Source organism: Mobula birostris, chromosome 29 (assembly GCF_030028105.1).
Source record: "Mobula birostris isolate sMobBir1 chromosome 29, sMobBir1.hap1, whole genome shotgun sequence".
NCBI classification, from domain to species: Eukaryota; Metazoa; Chordata; class Chondrichthyes; order Myliobatiformes; family Myliobatidae; genus Mobula; species Mobula birostris.
In genome coordinates, this window is record NC_092398.1 from 34,031,201 (window position 1) to 34,045,738 (window position 14,538).

Genomic DNA, 14,538 nt, shown 5'->3' on the forward strand with positions numbered 1-14,538 from the left:
TCATGACCAAGTGACGGGAAAGAGCGTGGAGGGCTGTGTGAAGGTGCCGCGCTGGACTCGGGGTTGTGCCCTGCTGGACAGCAGCATGCAGCACAACTGCAAAGGTGCTGCGCAGCGGCTGACATCACAGTCCTGCACTACTGCGAAGGTGCCATACAGGAGCTAATATCTGACAGGGAGACAGGACAGACCCACATTACAGTGAGATGCTGTATGGGATCTGACATCTGACACGAAGACAGGACGGTCCCACCTTACAGTCCAAAACCATTTATTATTCCCCTAAGAGCAGATGTGTAAACACCTTTTCCGTGAGATTACAAAAGAACAGAGACCTTCAGCCCAGAGACGAGGTGGGCATCTGGTAACCACTGGCCTCACACCCAGTGAGCGATATCGCACAGCAAACGTTTACAAGCCGAGTTGCCGACTGCGTCCTCGTTTCACACACACGTCCCGACCAGAGCTCCCTCAACCACCACAGCACTCCACACGGAGAGGGGGAAGGGGGAAGGGGAGAAAAGGGGTGGGGGGTGTGGGGTGGAGAGAGTGGTCTGACAGAGGGGAGGTGCTGAGGGAGGCCAAAAGGGACAGGGGTTCCAGGGCTCGACTCTTTCCCCCAACCCCCACCCACAGCACGCAGGCACCTGAGGAGCTGCAGGTGGGAGGTGGGGAGAAGGGCCGGGTCTCCGTGGCCAGTGCGACGTGGAGCGAGTGGGGCAGGGGATCCCACTGAGGGACAGAAACGCATTGGGGAGGGGGGGGGGGTAGTGACAGGGTGCCTGAGGGGAGGTGCTGGCCATCCCGGGACAGAAGAGCCAAGCATCAGGCCGGGGGACCGGTCCTCAGCACCAGAAGCCACAGACATGTCTACTCCTCCTTCTTGTGGGTCGGTCTGTCAACCTCCGACTGTGTGGGGAGAGGAAGGGAGAGGGGGTCAGCAAGAAACAGACGCTGGGAATCTCCTCCCTTCACCCTCCATTCCCTACCCCCTCTCTCACCCCTGGTTTCCTCCCCTCCCCACTCCTCTTCCAAGGTATCCCCCCTAAATACCCCCCACTCATCTTCAGGATCCCCATTTCCCCCTTCCCATCACCCCCCTGCCCTTCCCACTGGACAACCCCCACCCAGGATACCCATCGCCATCACTCCTCAACCTGGGATATCCTGCACTGCCACTTCTCCTAGACGAACCCACTCAGAAACAACTCCCCACCCTGGTTCACCCTTTTCCCAACCCAATCCCTGCCTGGATGAGAACCCGTCGTTTCTCGGCGAGGGCCAGACCCACCTGGAGCCGGGAATGCTCCTCCAGCAGCCGATCGTACTCCTTTGTCAGACCCTCCGCCTGCCGCTTCATCGCCGTCAGCTCGTTCTCCGAGCGCTGCAGGGCTGTGGGGAGCAGAGATGTCAGTCTACGGAATACCCTCGTCTGGAAAAATAGCCCCTGGTCCCGGAGCTCTCCACCTCCTCGCCACGAGAACATTGCACCCCAGCCCCCCAACGTCAGATGCAGCCCATCCCCGACTCCAGAAAACCACAATTTGAAATAGTGACAGAGCGTGACATGTTGAAGGGTGGGACACATTCAAAAAGAACAAGTCTTTTCTGGCAACACACATCAAAGTTGCTGGTGAACGCAGCAGGCCAGGCAGCATCTCTAGGAAGATCTCTTACTAGCTCTTCTTTCAGTTAGTCCTGACGAAGGGTCTCAGCCCGAAACGCCGACTGCACCTCTTCCTAGAGATGCTGCCTGGCCTGCTGCGTTCACTAGCAACTTTGATGTGTGTTGCTTGAATTTCCAGCATCTGCAGATTTCCTCGTGTTTAAGTCCTTTCTGGAGCAAGTTTTATTATTTGCCAATAAAAAGGGAGGCGTAAGCAGAGCAGCCATTGTTGAAGTGGGCCGGTGTTAGAATGGCCAGGCTTGGGAAAGCACAGGCAGAGGTTCCATTTTGTTTGCACAAAGCTAGTGCGCTGAGAATCTGTCCAGAGTCGTGGTATCTCCTTCGTGCGAGATGTGGGAACTCTGGGAGACCTCCGGTCTCACTGATAACTACATCTGCACAAAATGCAGCTCCTTACAGTTAAGGAACTGGATCTTTGTCTCATATGGGAGACTGAGGAAGTGACAGAGAGGGGCTGCAAGGAAGTAGTCACCTCCAAGTTGCAGGAGACAGGTTCCTGGGTGACAGTCAGGAGAGGGAAAGGGCAGAGTACCCCTGTGGCCATTCCCCTCAATAAGCTTATACTGTTTTGAGTACTGTTGGGGGAAAAGACCTACCAGGACGAGCCTATAGCAAGCAAGTCTCTGGCACGGAGTCTAGCTCTGTAGCTCAGAAGTGAAGAGGGGAGAGGAGTACAGTAGTGATAGGGGATTCGGTAGTTACAGGAGCAGGCGGGAGATTCTGTGGAGGTGAAAGAGACACCTGGATGAGATTTTGCCTCCAGGTGCCAGGGATGTCTTGGATCGGGTCCACAAGGTGGGAGGGTGAGCAGCCAGAAGTCATGTCACATATTAGCACCAACAACAACTGTAGGAAAAGGGAGGAGGTCCTGAAGAGAGAAAATAGGGAGTTAGGTAGGAAGCTGAAAAACAGGACCAAGGGTAGTAATCTCTGGATTATTCTGCCATACGCCATTGAGGGCAAGAATAGGATGATTTGGCAGACGAATGTGTGGTTGAGGAATTGGTGCAAGGACAGGGTTTCAGATTTCTGTATCATTGGGATCTCTTCTGGGTTAAAAAAAAAACAGAAGGTTACAAATGAACCTGAGGGGGACCAATATCCAGGTGGGCAGGTTTGCTGGAGCTGTTGGGGAGGTGCATTAAGACTGTAAGTAAGGACAGGTAGATGATAGGGCAAAATTTCAGTCAGTGGGATGAGTTGAAGCGTAACAGGGCGAAAATCAAAAAGTGTGATGAATATAGGACTGAAGGTGTTACATATTTGAATGCACACAGTGGACATAATTGTAATGCAGTTAGGCATCACTGAATCGTAGCTCAAAGATCATAGTGGGAGCTTAAAATCCAAGGATACACATTCTATCGAAAGGCAGGAGACCAGAGGGGGTGGGGTGGCTCTGTTGGTAAAGAAAAGAGGTGATATAGGATCAGATGATACAGAATTTTTGTCGGTGGAATTAAGAAACTGCATGGGTAAAAAGACCCTGATGGGATTATATATAGGCCCCCAAAGACTAGCCAGGATGTGGGCAGGTATTTTGGGAAAATCAGGTTGGTGGTGGATCCCAGAAAAGAATCTGTACTATGCGATGGCTTTTTAGAGGAAGTCAATTGGGTAAAGGCAATTCTGGATTGGGTGTTGTGTAATGAACCAAATTTGGTTAGGGAACTTAAGGTAAATGAACTCTTTGGAGGCCGTAAACATAGATGATAAGAGTTCATCTTGTAACTTGAGAGGGAGGAGCAAGTCAGATGTATCAGTATTACACTGGAGTAAAGGGAACCACAGAGGCACAAGACAGGAGTTGGCCAAAGTTGACCAGAAGGGGACACTAGCAGGGATGACGGCATAATAGCGATGTCTGGAGCTTCTGGGGTCAATTGGGATGGTGCAGAATAGATACATCCAGAAGATGAAGTAGGATTCCAGTGGGAGGATGAGGCACCTGTGGGTGACAAGGGAAGCCAAGGACAACGTAAAAGCAAAAGAGAGGGCAAATAATAGAGCAAAATTTAGTGGGCAGTTAGAGGATTGGGAAAAACAATAGAAGGCAACTAAAAAAGCCATAAGGAGAAAGAAGATGAAATATGACGGGAGGCTAGCCAATAATATCAAAGAGGATACCAAAAGTCTTTTTTCAGATATATAAAGAATGGATATCAGACTGCTGGTAAATGACGTTGGAGAGGCAGTAATGGCAGACAAACTTAATAAGTATTTTCCATCAGCTTTCACTGTGGAAGACACTAGCAGTATGCCAGAATTTCAAGAGTGTCAGGGAGCAGAAATGAGTGTAGTTGCTATTACTAAAGAGAAGGTACTCGGGAAGCTGTAAGGTCTGATGGTAGATAAGTCATCTGGACCTGACAGACTATACCACAGGGTTCTGAAAGAGGTAGCTGAAGAGATTGTGGCAGCATTAGTAATAATCTTTCAAGAATCACCAGATTCTGGAATGGTTCTGGAGATTTGTAGACTGACTACAAACTTGCAAATGTCAACTCCACTTCTTCAGAAGGGAGGGATGCAGAAGGCAATTATAGGCCAGCTAGCCTGACATCAGTAGTTGGGAAGATGCTGGAGTCCATCACTAAGGATGATGTTTTGGGGGTACTTTGAGGCAGATGATAAAATAAGCCAAAGTCAGCATTGTTTCTTTAAGGGGAAATCTTGCCTGACAAATCTGTTGGAATTCTTCTGAGGAAATAACAAGCAGCACAGACAACGGAGAATCAGTGGATGTTGTGTACTTGGATTTTCAGAATGCTTTTGACAAGGTGCCGCACATGAGGCTGCTAAGCAAGATAATAGCCTATGGTATTATAGGAAAGACACTAACACGGATAGAGCATTGGCTGACTGGTAGGATGCAAAGTGTGGGAATAAAGGGGGCCTTTTCTGGGTGGCTGATGGTGACTAGTGGGGTTCCACTGGGGTTGGTACTGGGACCAATTCTTTTCACTTTATATGTCAATGATTTGGATGACGAAATTGATGGCTTTGTGGCCAAGTCTGCGGACAATAGGAAGATGGTGGAGGGGCGCGGGGCATTGAAGGAGTAGAGTGACTGCAGGAGGACTGAGATTGGGAGAATAGGCAAACGGAATTCATTGCAGGGAAGTGTGTGGTCATGTACTTTGATGGAAGGAATAAAAGCGTAGACAGGGAGAAAATTCAAAAGATCAGAAGTACAAAGATTCCCTAAAGTTGGGTCGGCGGTAAAGAAGGCAAATACAATGTTAGCATTCTTTTGGAGAGGACAGAACACAAGAGGAGGAACGTGTTGCTGAAGCTTTCTAAGGCACTTGTTAGACTGCACTTGGAGTATGAGGAGCAGTTTCAGGCCCCAAATCAAAGAGGATACGTGTTGGCATGAGGGGGGCCCAGAGGAGGCTCCCGAGAACGATTCCAGGAATGACAGGGTTAATGTACGAGAAGCATTTGATGGCGCTGGGCTGTAGTTTAGATGATGGTGGGGAGGGGATCTCAATGAAACCTATTGCCTAGATAGAGTGGATGTGGAAGGGTTATTTTCTGTAGTAGGGGAGTCTAAGACCAGGGGACACGGCCTCAGAATAGAAGGACGTCCATTTAGAACTTAGGTGAAGAAAAACTTCTTTAGCCAGAGGGTGGTCAATCTGTGGAGTTCATGCCACAGATGGCTGTGGAGACCATATCACTGAGTGCATTTAAAGTGCAGGTTGAGAGGTTCCTGATATGTAAGGATGTTAAAGGTTACGGGCAGAAGCGAGGAGATTGGAGTTGAGAGGGAAATGGATCAGCTGTGATGAAATGGCGGAGCCAGCTCGATGGGCCGAATGGCCTAATTCTGCTCTCATGTCTTATGATCTAAGCCAGCCCCTCCCCACCTCCGGTCTCTCAGAACAAACCCACGTCCCACCTCCGCTCCGCCAGAACGGACCCACGTCCCACCTCCGCTCCGCCAGAACGGACCCACATCTCACCTGCACACTGTCAGAACAAACCCACATCTCACCCCACAGTGCCCTCCCCAAGAAACCATCAGACCCAGTTTCCTCCCCCCAGAAGCAACCTTCAAACCCAGTAGCCCCACTCCACCCTCCCAGAAACAATCGCTGGACCCAGCTTCCTCCCCCACAAGAATAAACAGCCAGACCAAGAGAGGGCAGGAAGCGCAGAGCGAAGGTGGATTTGGGGTCTAGGAGCACTGAGCGTGGGGTGGGGTGTGGTGTGGTGTCTGCTAACCTCTCTGGGCAGTTGCTGCCTCCTCCTTCAGGAGGCTCAGCTTGGCCTGGAGGCTCCGGTTCTCTTCTTCCAGCTGACCGGCCTCTCGGGTCACTGGCTCCACCCCGGCCTCCTTCAGGGCCTGAAACAGACACACCGTGAGCACCAGCTCAAACCCCCACCAAACCTGGCACTCCCACCCTCCTCCTCACACCTACCACCAAACCCACACCCAACCCAGCACTCCCTCCTCACCCCCATCCCATCCCATACCCAACCCAGCCCGGGCCTGTGCCCACACCCAAACTCAGCCCGGGCCTGGGCCCACACCCAAACCAGCACTCCCTCCTCACACACCTCACCCAACCCAGCCCGCCTGGACCCACACCCAAACCAGCACTTCCTCCTCACCCCCACCCCCTCACCCAACCCAGCCCGGGCCTGGACCCACACCCAAACCAGCACTCCCTCCTCACCCCCACCACCAAACCCACCCTCCAACAGAAGGCTGGCTTCCAGTCCCACCTCCTTCTGGGCCCAAAATAGAGCCACCACCAGCACTGACCCAGGCCCCTCGCCAACCCGTGACCGTCAGCTGCCAGCAGCGGGCTGGGGTTCTGAATCTCCCAGGCCCTCGTGAGAAAATGTCTCTGAACTTCACCATGGGGAGCCCAGATCTCGCTTACATCAAAGCTAGCAACAGCAGTCAACTATTTCTGGCAGATACTCTGGAGACATTTAAGCTCTTGGATAGGTACTCTGATGATGGAAAAGTGGAGGGGAATGTTCGAATGATTTTTAGAGTAGGTTAGAAGGTTAGCACACCGCTCTGTACTGTCCAGTGTTCTATCTGAGCTGTCAAGACCTCTCCACCATTCAGTAAGATCATGGCTGCTCAGGCCGTGGACTCACTTGCCCAGATTTTCACAACGTCAGTGACAGGAAACCTAATTCCAATTCTGAACAATGTCTTAAAATCTATTTAATGAGGTCACCTTCACTGCTTCCCAAGGCAGAGAGTTTCACAGGGTCACAACTCACTGAGAAAAGCAGGTCCTCCTCATCTCTGTCCTAATTCTACTCCCCGCAATCTTGAGGCGATCTCCCCTAGTTTCAGTCCCACCCACCAGTGGAAACAACTTTCCTGTCTCTATCTATCTCTTACTGATTTTAAACATTTCTACAACATCCCCTCTCATTCTTCTGATTTCAGAAAGTACAATCCTAGGCAGTTCACCGTCTCATGGGCCAACAGCCCTCATCTCCGGAATCAACCCGGTGAAAGTCCTCTGCACCATCTACAAAATCAGAAAGATGAGGTTGAAAGAGTGCAGAGAAAACTTACAAGGTTGTTGCTGGGTCTGGAGGACCCGATTTTTAGGAAAGATTGAATAGGTTCGGACTGTATTCTTTAAAAAGTAGAATACTGTGAGAAGATTATACAAAATTATAGTAGATAGGGTAAATGCAAGCAGGCTTTTTCCAGAGGTCATTGGTTCAGGGTGAAAGGTGAGAAGTTTAAGGGGGACATGAGGGGAAACTTCTTCACTCAGCACCATGAGAGCGTGGAATGAGCTGCCAGCACGAGTGGTGCAGGCGAGCTCGATTTCAACATTTAAGAGAAGTTTGGACAGGCACATGGATGTTAGGGGTATGGAGAGCTATGGTCCTGGTGCAGGTCGATGGGAACAGGCAGTTTAAGTGGTTTAAGGGGGGACCGTAGGGCCTGTTTCTGTGCTGTAGTCCTCTGTGACTATCTTACCTCAAGTAAAGAGACCAGAACTGCCTTACTCCCTCCCTCCCTCACCATACCCTGTACAGTTGCTGCATAACTTGCAGCCCTTAAATCCAATTTCCCTGGCAATGAAGTCCAACTTTATGCAGTAACAAATTTTCGGTTCTTCTGATCCGTCCCCGTCACAGGAGACTCTTCATCTCAGGGAGCCGAACAGTCCTCAGCTCTCCACCCATCTGGGGACCTGAGGCAACCCACCACCCAAGGCCAGAGCAGCGATTGCAAGGCTTCAGTGTGGCACCAGGACAGGATGGGGAGAGTGATGAGCCTCGTCCTGCCCAGATAGTACCCAATGGTGGGGGCACAACGGTGTGGGAGGTGGCGGGCTGGGGTGGGGGCACAACGGTGTGGGAGGTGGCGGGCTGGGGTGGGGGCACAACGGTGTGGGAGGTGGCGGGCTGGGGTGGGGGCACAACGGTGTGGGAGGTGGCGGGTTGGGGGGACACAGCAGTGTGGGAGGTGGCGGGTTGGGGGGGACAACGGGTTGGGAGCTGGCGGGTTTGGGGGGACACAACGGTGTGGGAGGTGGCGGGTTGGGGGGACAACGGTTTGGGAGCTGGCGGGTTGGGGGGACAATGGGTTGGGAGCTGGCGGGTTGGGGGGACAACGGGTTGGGAGCTGGCGGGTTGGGGGGACAACGGGTTGGGAGCTGGCGGGTTGGGGGGACAACGGGTTGGGAGGTGATGGGTTGGGGGACACAACGGTTTGAGAGGCCCAGGGGAGAGAGACACGACACTCACCTTCTGCAGCCCATCGTTCTCCTCCATGTACTTTTTGGCCGCCTCGGTGGCACTCTCCGCTTGCTTCTTGAAGGCCTCGTTGGTGGCCAGGAGCGTGGCCTGCTGGGAGATCAGGGTGACCAGTCGCCTCAGGACGCTGTGGGGGAAAGAGGGAGAGACGTCATTCCTCACCGGTCACAAGGCAGGCCTTGTGGCCCATCAGGTTTATGCTGTGGGAAGCAATCCAACAAGTGGCAACCCCTGGAGAACTCAGCAACCCTTCATCTGGATTTACACGAGGATAGACTGAGTGAGCTGGGGCTTTCTTTGGAGTGAAAGAGGATGAGGTGTACAAGAGGCATAGATCAAGTGGACAGCCAGGGTGAAAATGGCCAATACGAAGGAGGAAAGTACAGAGGAGATACCAGAAGTACACAGAGAGTGGCGGGTGGTAGGTGTGTGGAACACTCTGCCACAGTAGTGGCAGAGGCAGACACATACACTGGGGACTGGGTATGCTAAGGACTGGAGTACAAAAGCAAATATGTAATACTGAGGCTTTATAAGGCACTGGTCAGTCTGCAGTTTTGGGCCCCTTATCCAAGAAAGGATGTTCTGGCATTGGAGTCTCGAGAGGAGCCTCACATGAACTTTCCCAGAAATGAAAAGGTTAATGTACGAGAAACAATTGAGGGCTCTGGGCCTGTAGTCGGAGTTTAGAAGAATGGGGGAGGATCTCATTGAAACCTATCCAATACTGAGAGGCCAAGATAGAGTGGATGTTTCCGATAGTGGGAGAGTCCAGGAGCAGAGGGCACAGCTCAGATTAGAGGGACGTCCATGTAGAACAGAGATGAGGATGGATTTCTTTAGCCACGGGGTGCTGAGTCTGTGGAATTCGTTGACATGGTCAGCTGAGGAGGCCAAGCCACTGGGTACACTTAAAGCGGAGGTTGATAGGTTCTGGACCTATAACGACGTCAAGGTTACAGGAAGAAGGCAGGAGATTGAGGTTGAGAGGAATAATAAATCAGCCATGACAGGATAGCGGCACAGCCTCAGTGGGACTAATTCTGCTCCTATGGCAGAAAGTCCAATAGGCCCATGGGAAGGGTGAGATTGATCCTGGATTTGTTTGAAAGGTCAGTACAACATTGTACTGAAGGGCTGAAGGGCCTGTATTGGGCTGCAGTGTTCCTCTAAACCCTTGACGGTTCACATCCCTGCATAAGGGTGTAAGCACAAGTCTTTTTCTCAGGGAGGGGGCAATTTTAAACAAAAGGAGCAGTGGTTTCAGATCAGAGAGGAGAAATTTGAAAGGTACCTCAGGGCAGCTTTTTCCACTCAGAGTAGTGTGTGTTTGGAAGGATGGTAGTCCATAATAACATTATTTTAAAAGCCACGTGGATCATTCGTCCAATATGTGACATGTCATATGACGTGGGCAATCATGGTCTTTCCACGATCGTCATTGTTCTTGGCAATTTTTTTTGACAGAAGTGGTTTGCCTTCTCCTGGGCAGTCTTTACAAGACGGGTGACCCCAACCGTTGCCAGTACTGTTCAGAAATTGGCTGGCGTCAGTGGTCGCATAACCAGGACTTGTGATCTGCACCGGCTGCTCGTACGACCATCCACCACCTGCTCCCATGGCTTTACGTGACCATGTTCAGGGGGTGGGGAGGGCTAAGCAGGTGCTACACCTTGCCCAAGGGTGGCCTACAGGCTAGCAGAGGGTCAGAGAGCCTTACACCTCCTTTGGTAGGGACGCATCTCCACCCCGCCACCCGCGTATATGGATAGCAGAGGTTGAGAGGGTAACAGGCCAAAGACGCGCAGATGGGATGAGCTCACTGGGCAGCACAGATGGCATGTGCTAGTCGGGCTGAAGGGCCTGTTTCTGTGCAGCAAGGCTGTGAGATGCTGCCTGGTCCGAGTTCCCTCTAGCCTCTTGCTCCAATGTCTGCAGCCTCTCGTGTCTCTGGTCAACATTACCCCAAAAAGCTAGTCTTCCCACAGATTTTACCCCTCACCCATACACCAGGAGGCCATTAGAATCAGAATCCGGTTTAGTATCACTGGCATATGTTGCAAAATTTGCGGCAGCAGTACAATGCAATACCTGATAGTAGAGAGAAAAACTGGATTACAGTAAACATGTTAAATAGTTAAATTCAATAAGCTGTGCAAAAAGAGGGAAAGAAAGTCGTGAGGAAGTGTCCATTCAGAAATCAGATGGCGGAAGGGAAGAAGCTGTTCCTGGATCATCGAGCATGTCTTCAGGCTCCTGTTCCTCCTCCCAGGTGGTAGCAGTGCAATGAGAAGAGGGTATGTGCTGGGTGATGGGGGTCCCTAATGATGGACGCTGCCTTAAGGCACCGCTCCTTGGAGATGTTTTGGATACTACAGAGGCGAGTACTCACGGTAGAGCTGACTAGTTTTACAACCTGCTGCAGCTTAGTTCAGTCCTGTGCAGCACCGCCCCCATACCAGACAGTGACGCAGCCTGTCAGAATGCTCTCCACAGTACATCTATAGAAGTTTTTCAGTGTTCTAGATGATAAACCAAATCTCTTTAAACTCCTAACGACGTACAGTCACTATCTCGCCTTCCTCATAGCTGCATCGATATGTTGCGACCAGGTTAGAGCTTCTAAGATAGTGACACCCAGGAACTTGATATTGGTCACTCTCCACTTCTGATCCCTCTATAAGGATTGGTCCGTGTTCCGTAATCTTACCCTTCCTGAAGTCCACAAACAGCTCTTTCGTCTTACTGACAGAGTGCACCATCAGCAAATCTAGAGATGTCATTTGAGCTGTACCTAGCCACACAGTCATAGTAGAGCAGTGGGCTAAGCACACAGCCCTGAGGTACGGCAGTGTTGATCGTCAGTGAGGTGGAGATGTTATTACCAATCAATAAGGACTGTAAGAATGATGGTGTTAAACACTGGACTATAATCAATGAACAGCATCCTGACACAGGTATTTGCATGGTCCAGGTGATCCAAGGCTACATGGAGAGCCATTGAGGTCGCAACTACTGTGGACCTATTGTGGCGGTAGGCAAATTGCAGTGGGTCTAGGTCCTTCCTGAGACAGGTGTTGATTCTGACCATGACCAACCTCTCTAAGAATTTCATCACTGTGGATGCGAGTACTACTGGATAGTAGTCATTAAAGCAGTTCACATGACTCTTCCTGGGCACTGGTATAAACGTTGTTTGTTTTGAAGCAGGTGGAAACTTCCAACCATGGCAATGAGAGGTTGAAAATGTCCTTCGATGCTCCTACCAGTTGATTGGTACAAGTTTTGAAAGCCTTAGCTGGTACTCCAGAGGCCGACTGGCGTCAGCCTCTGAAAATGAGATCACAGGGTCATCGGGTACAGCAGGGATCTTCACAGCTGTCGTTAGGAGTCTCACTTTTAGTATTGATCTCATCTGGGAGTGAAGCCATTCATGCTATTGGGTTTCACTTTGTAGAAGTAATGTTTTGCAAACCCTGTCAGAGTTCGCCTCCAACCTCACTCGGAATTGTTTACTCACTCTTGAAACAGCCCTCTGCAGGCAATACCTGGTTTCCTTGTACAGACCTGGGTCACCAGACTTAAACGCCACAGATCTAGCCGTCAGCAGACAATGAACCTCCTGGTTTATCCATGGTTTTTGGTTTGGGAATGTACAGTAACTTTTCATCCACACAGGTTTTAATGAAGTTGCTAACAATTGCAGCATTTTCACATAAAGTCGAAAATGAATCCCTGAATACAGTCCAGTCCAAGGATTCAAAGCGTTCCTCTGCTTCCCTTTGTCTAGACCCTCTTGGGCCTCAGTCTTCAGTCTCTGCCTATGCTTAGGGAGTGGTACTGCCAGGTGATCAGACTTTCTGAAGTATGGGTGTGAAATAGCATGGTAAGCACTCTTGATAGTGATGTAAACAGTGGTCCAGCGTGTTGTCTTCTCTGGCGATTTATTGATAATAATTATTTAGTGACTTTTTCAAGCTGTCCTGCTTAAAATCTCCCACGATGATGGGGGAGGCATCAGGATGTGCTGTTTCACACCAGTTGATGAGATCGCTCCAGAGGCTGTTTGACATTAGCCTGTACACGAGGAAATCTGCAGATGCTGGAATTTCAAACATCACACATAAAAGTTGCTGGTGAGCGCAGCAGGCCAGGCAGCATCTCTAGGAAGAGGTACGGTCGACGTTTCAGGCCGAGACCCTTCATCAGGACTAACTGAAAGAAGAGCTAGTAAGAGATTTGAAAGAGATTTGACATGTTTATCCACGGCCTCCTCTACTGTAAAGATGAAGCCACACTCAGGTTGGAGGAACAACACCTTATATTCCATCTGGGTAGCCTCCAACCTGATGGCATGAACATTGACTTCTCAAACTTCCGCTAATGCCCCACCTCCCCCTCGTACCCCATCCGTTATTTATTTATATACACACACATTCTTTTTCTCTCTCTCTTTTTTCTCCCTCTGTCCCTCTCACTATACCCCTTGCCCATCCTCTGGGCTTCCCCCCTCCCCCTTCCTTTCTCCCTAGGCCTCCTGTCCCATAATCCTCTCATATCCCCTTTGCCAATCACCTGTCCAGCTCTTGGCTCCATCCCTCCCCCTCCTGTCTTCTCCTATCATTTCGGATCTCCCCCTCCCCCTCTCAGATCTCTTACTAGCTCTTTCAGTTAGTCCCGATGAAGGGTCTCGGCCCGAAACGTCGACTGTACCTCTTCCTAGAGATGCTGCCTGGCCTGCTGCGTTCACCAGCAACTTTTGTGCGTGTTGCTTGATAATAGCCTGTGGTGGGATGGGTTCCTGATCTGGTGAATAAGACTGGGACAGCACCACCTCAAGGAATTGATCATAAATCAAGACACCCCACCTCCCCTCACCCCCCCGGCTTTAAAGGACTCAGTAGTCCTGTCTGGGTGGTGTATTGTGAACCCGCCAATCCAAGTCACTGTGTTCTGAACGGAAGGGGTGAAACAAGATTCCATGAAGCAAAATATACAAGGAGTCCTAATGTCTGCCTGATACTGTACCCTAGCTCAGAGATCTTCAGTTCTACTTACCAGAGACTATGTTTTGGTATTGACAGTTGAAAACCTTTTTTTTTTAAATTAAAAAAAATTAGCCCACCGCAATGACCTCATTTCCACCACCATCTCAAGGGGACAGTCCACCAGAGTCTGATCTATTTCCATCAGTTTTAAGCAGCAATGGATGCTTTAATCATATTAAAAAGTCATTACTGACTGTATAGACCTTAGATGCGGTTGTGATTCTCAGCTGCAGCAAGCTGAAACAGGAATATTTGATCACTTCTATTGAGCTGAGTGCCTTCGAGTTGGCTGAATTGGCATCCCGGAAGTAAGAGAACCCACCGATCCGGCACGTCATCGGGGTGAGGGGGAGGAAGAGCGTGCAAACTCCACCGCAGACAGGCAGAGACACAGCGGCAGAGGTGGAAATGGTACCTGGTCCCTGGGGCTGTGAGACCGCAGCACCACTTGTCGTGACTATGACTCATGGGACCAGCGTCACTAGTCACCAGAGGTTTGACAACACTGTGCAGGAAGCTGGCCCTACAATTGGGGGCGAGGGGAAGAGGAGAAAGGAGGACAGCGTTTTTAATGAACCCAATGACTCCTCGTTAACCAATGGCAGCTCTTCCTTCAGTGGGCAGCCCTGGAAGTTCTGCCTCCTCCACGGCCCAACAGTGGAGCACTGCTGCCCACTTGTGGGAATGATCGGTACTGCTGGGGCAGGAAACCATTCAAATTCAGCCAGAGGTCAATCACAGTCACAGAGGCAGAAGCTCCTTCCACACTGTCCCATCACACACTCCCAGGGTCAGACGCAGAGTGAAGCTCCCTCCACACCGTCCCATCACACACTCCCAGGGTCAGACGCAGAGTGAAGCTCCCTCCACACCGTCCCATCACACACTCCCAGGGTCAGACGCAGAGTGAAGCTCCCTCCACACCGTCCCATCACACACTCCCGGGGTCAGACGCAGAGTGAAGCTCCCTCCACACCGCCCCATCACACACTCCCAGGGTCAGACGCAGAGTGAAGCTCCCTCCACACCATCCCATCACACACTCCCGGG

At 50.9% G+C, this 14,538-nt stretch overlaps 1 protein-coding gene across 2 annotated transcripts in view; it reads right to left on the minus strand.

The window, feature by feature from the left end:
• Window positions 1-254: 254 nt before the first annotated feature.
• Window positions 255-14,538, minus strand: part of bcap31 (B cell receptor associated protein 31) — a 41,453-nt gene continuing 27,169 nt past the window's right edge. For both annotated transcript variants that reach the window (XM_072246299.1, XM_072246298.1), the window contains exons 5-8: window positions 8,432-8,567; window positions 5,918-6,038; window positions 1,292-1,392; window positions 255-909 (exon numbers count right to left, since the gene is read on the minus strand). In XM_072246299.1, coding sequence (XP_072102400.1) covers window positions 871-909; window positions 1,292-1,392; window positions 5,918-6,038; window positions 8,432-8,567 — 397 coding nt within the window. In that variant the 3' untranslated portion in view covers window positions 255-870. The remainder of the gene's footprint in view (window positions 910-1,291; window positions 1,393-5,917; window positions 6,039-8,431; window positions 8,568-14,538) is intronic.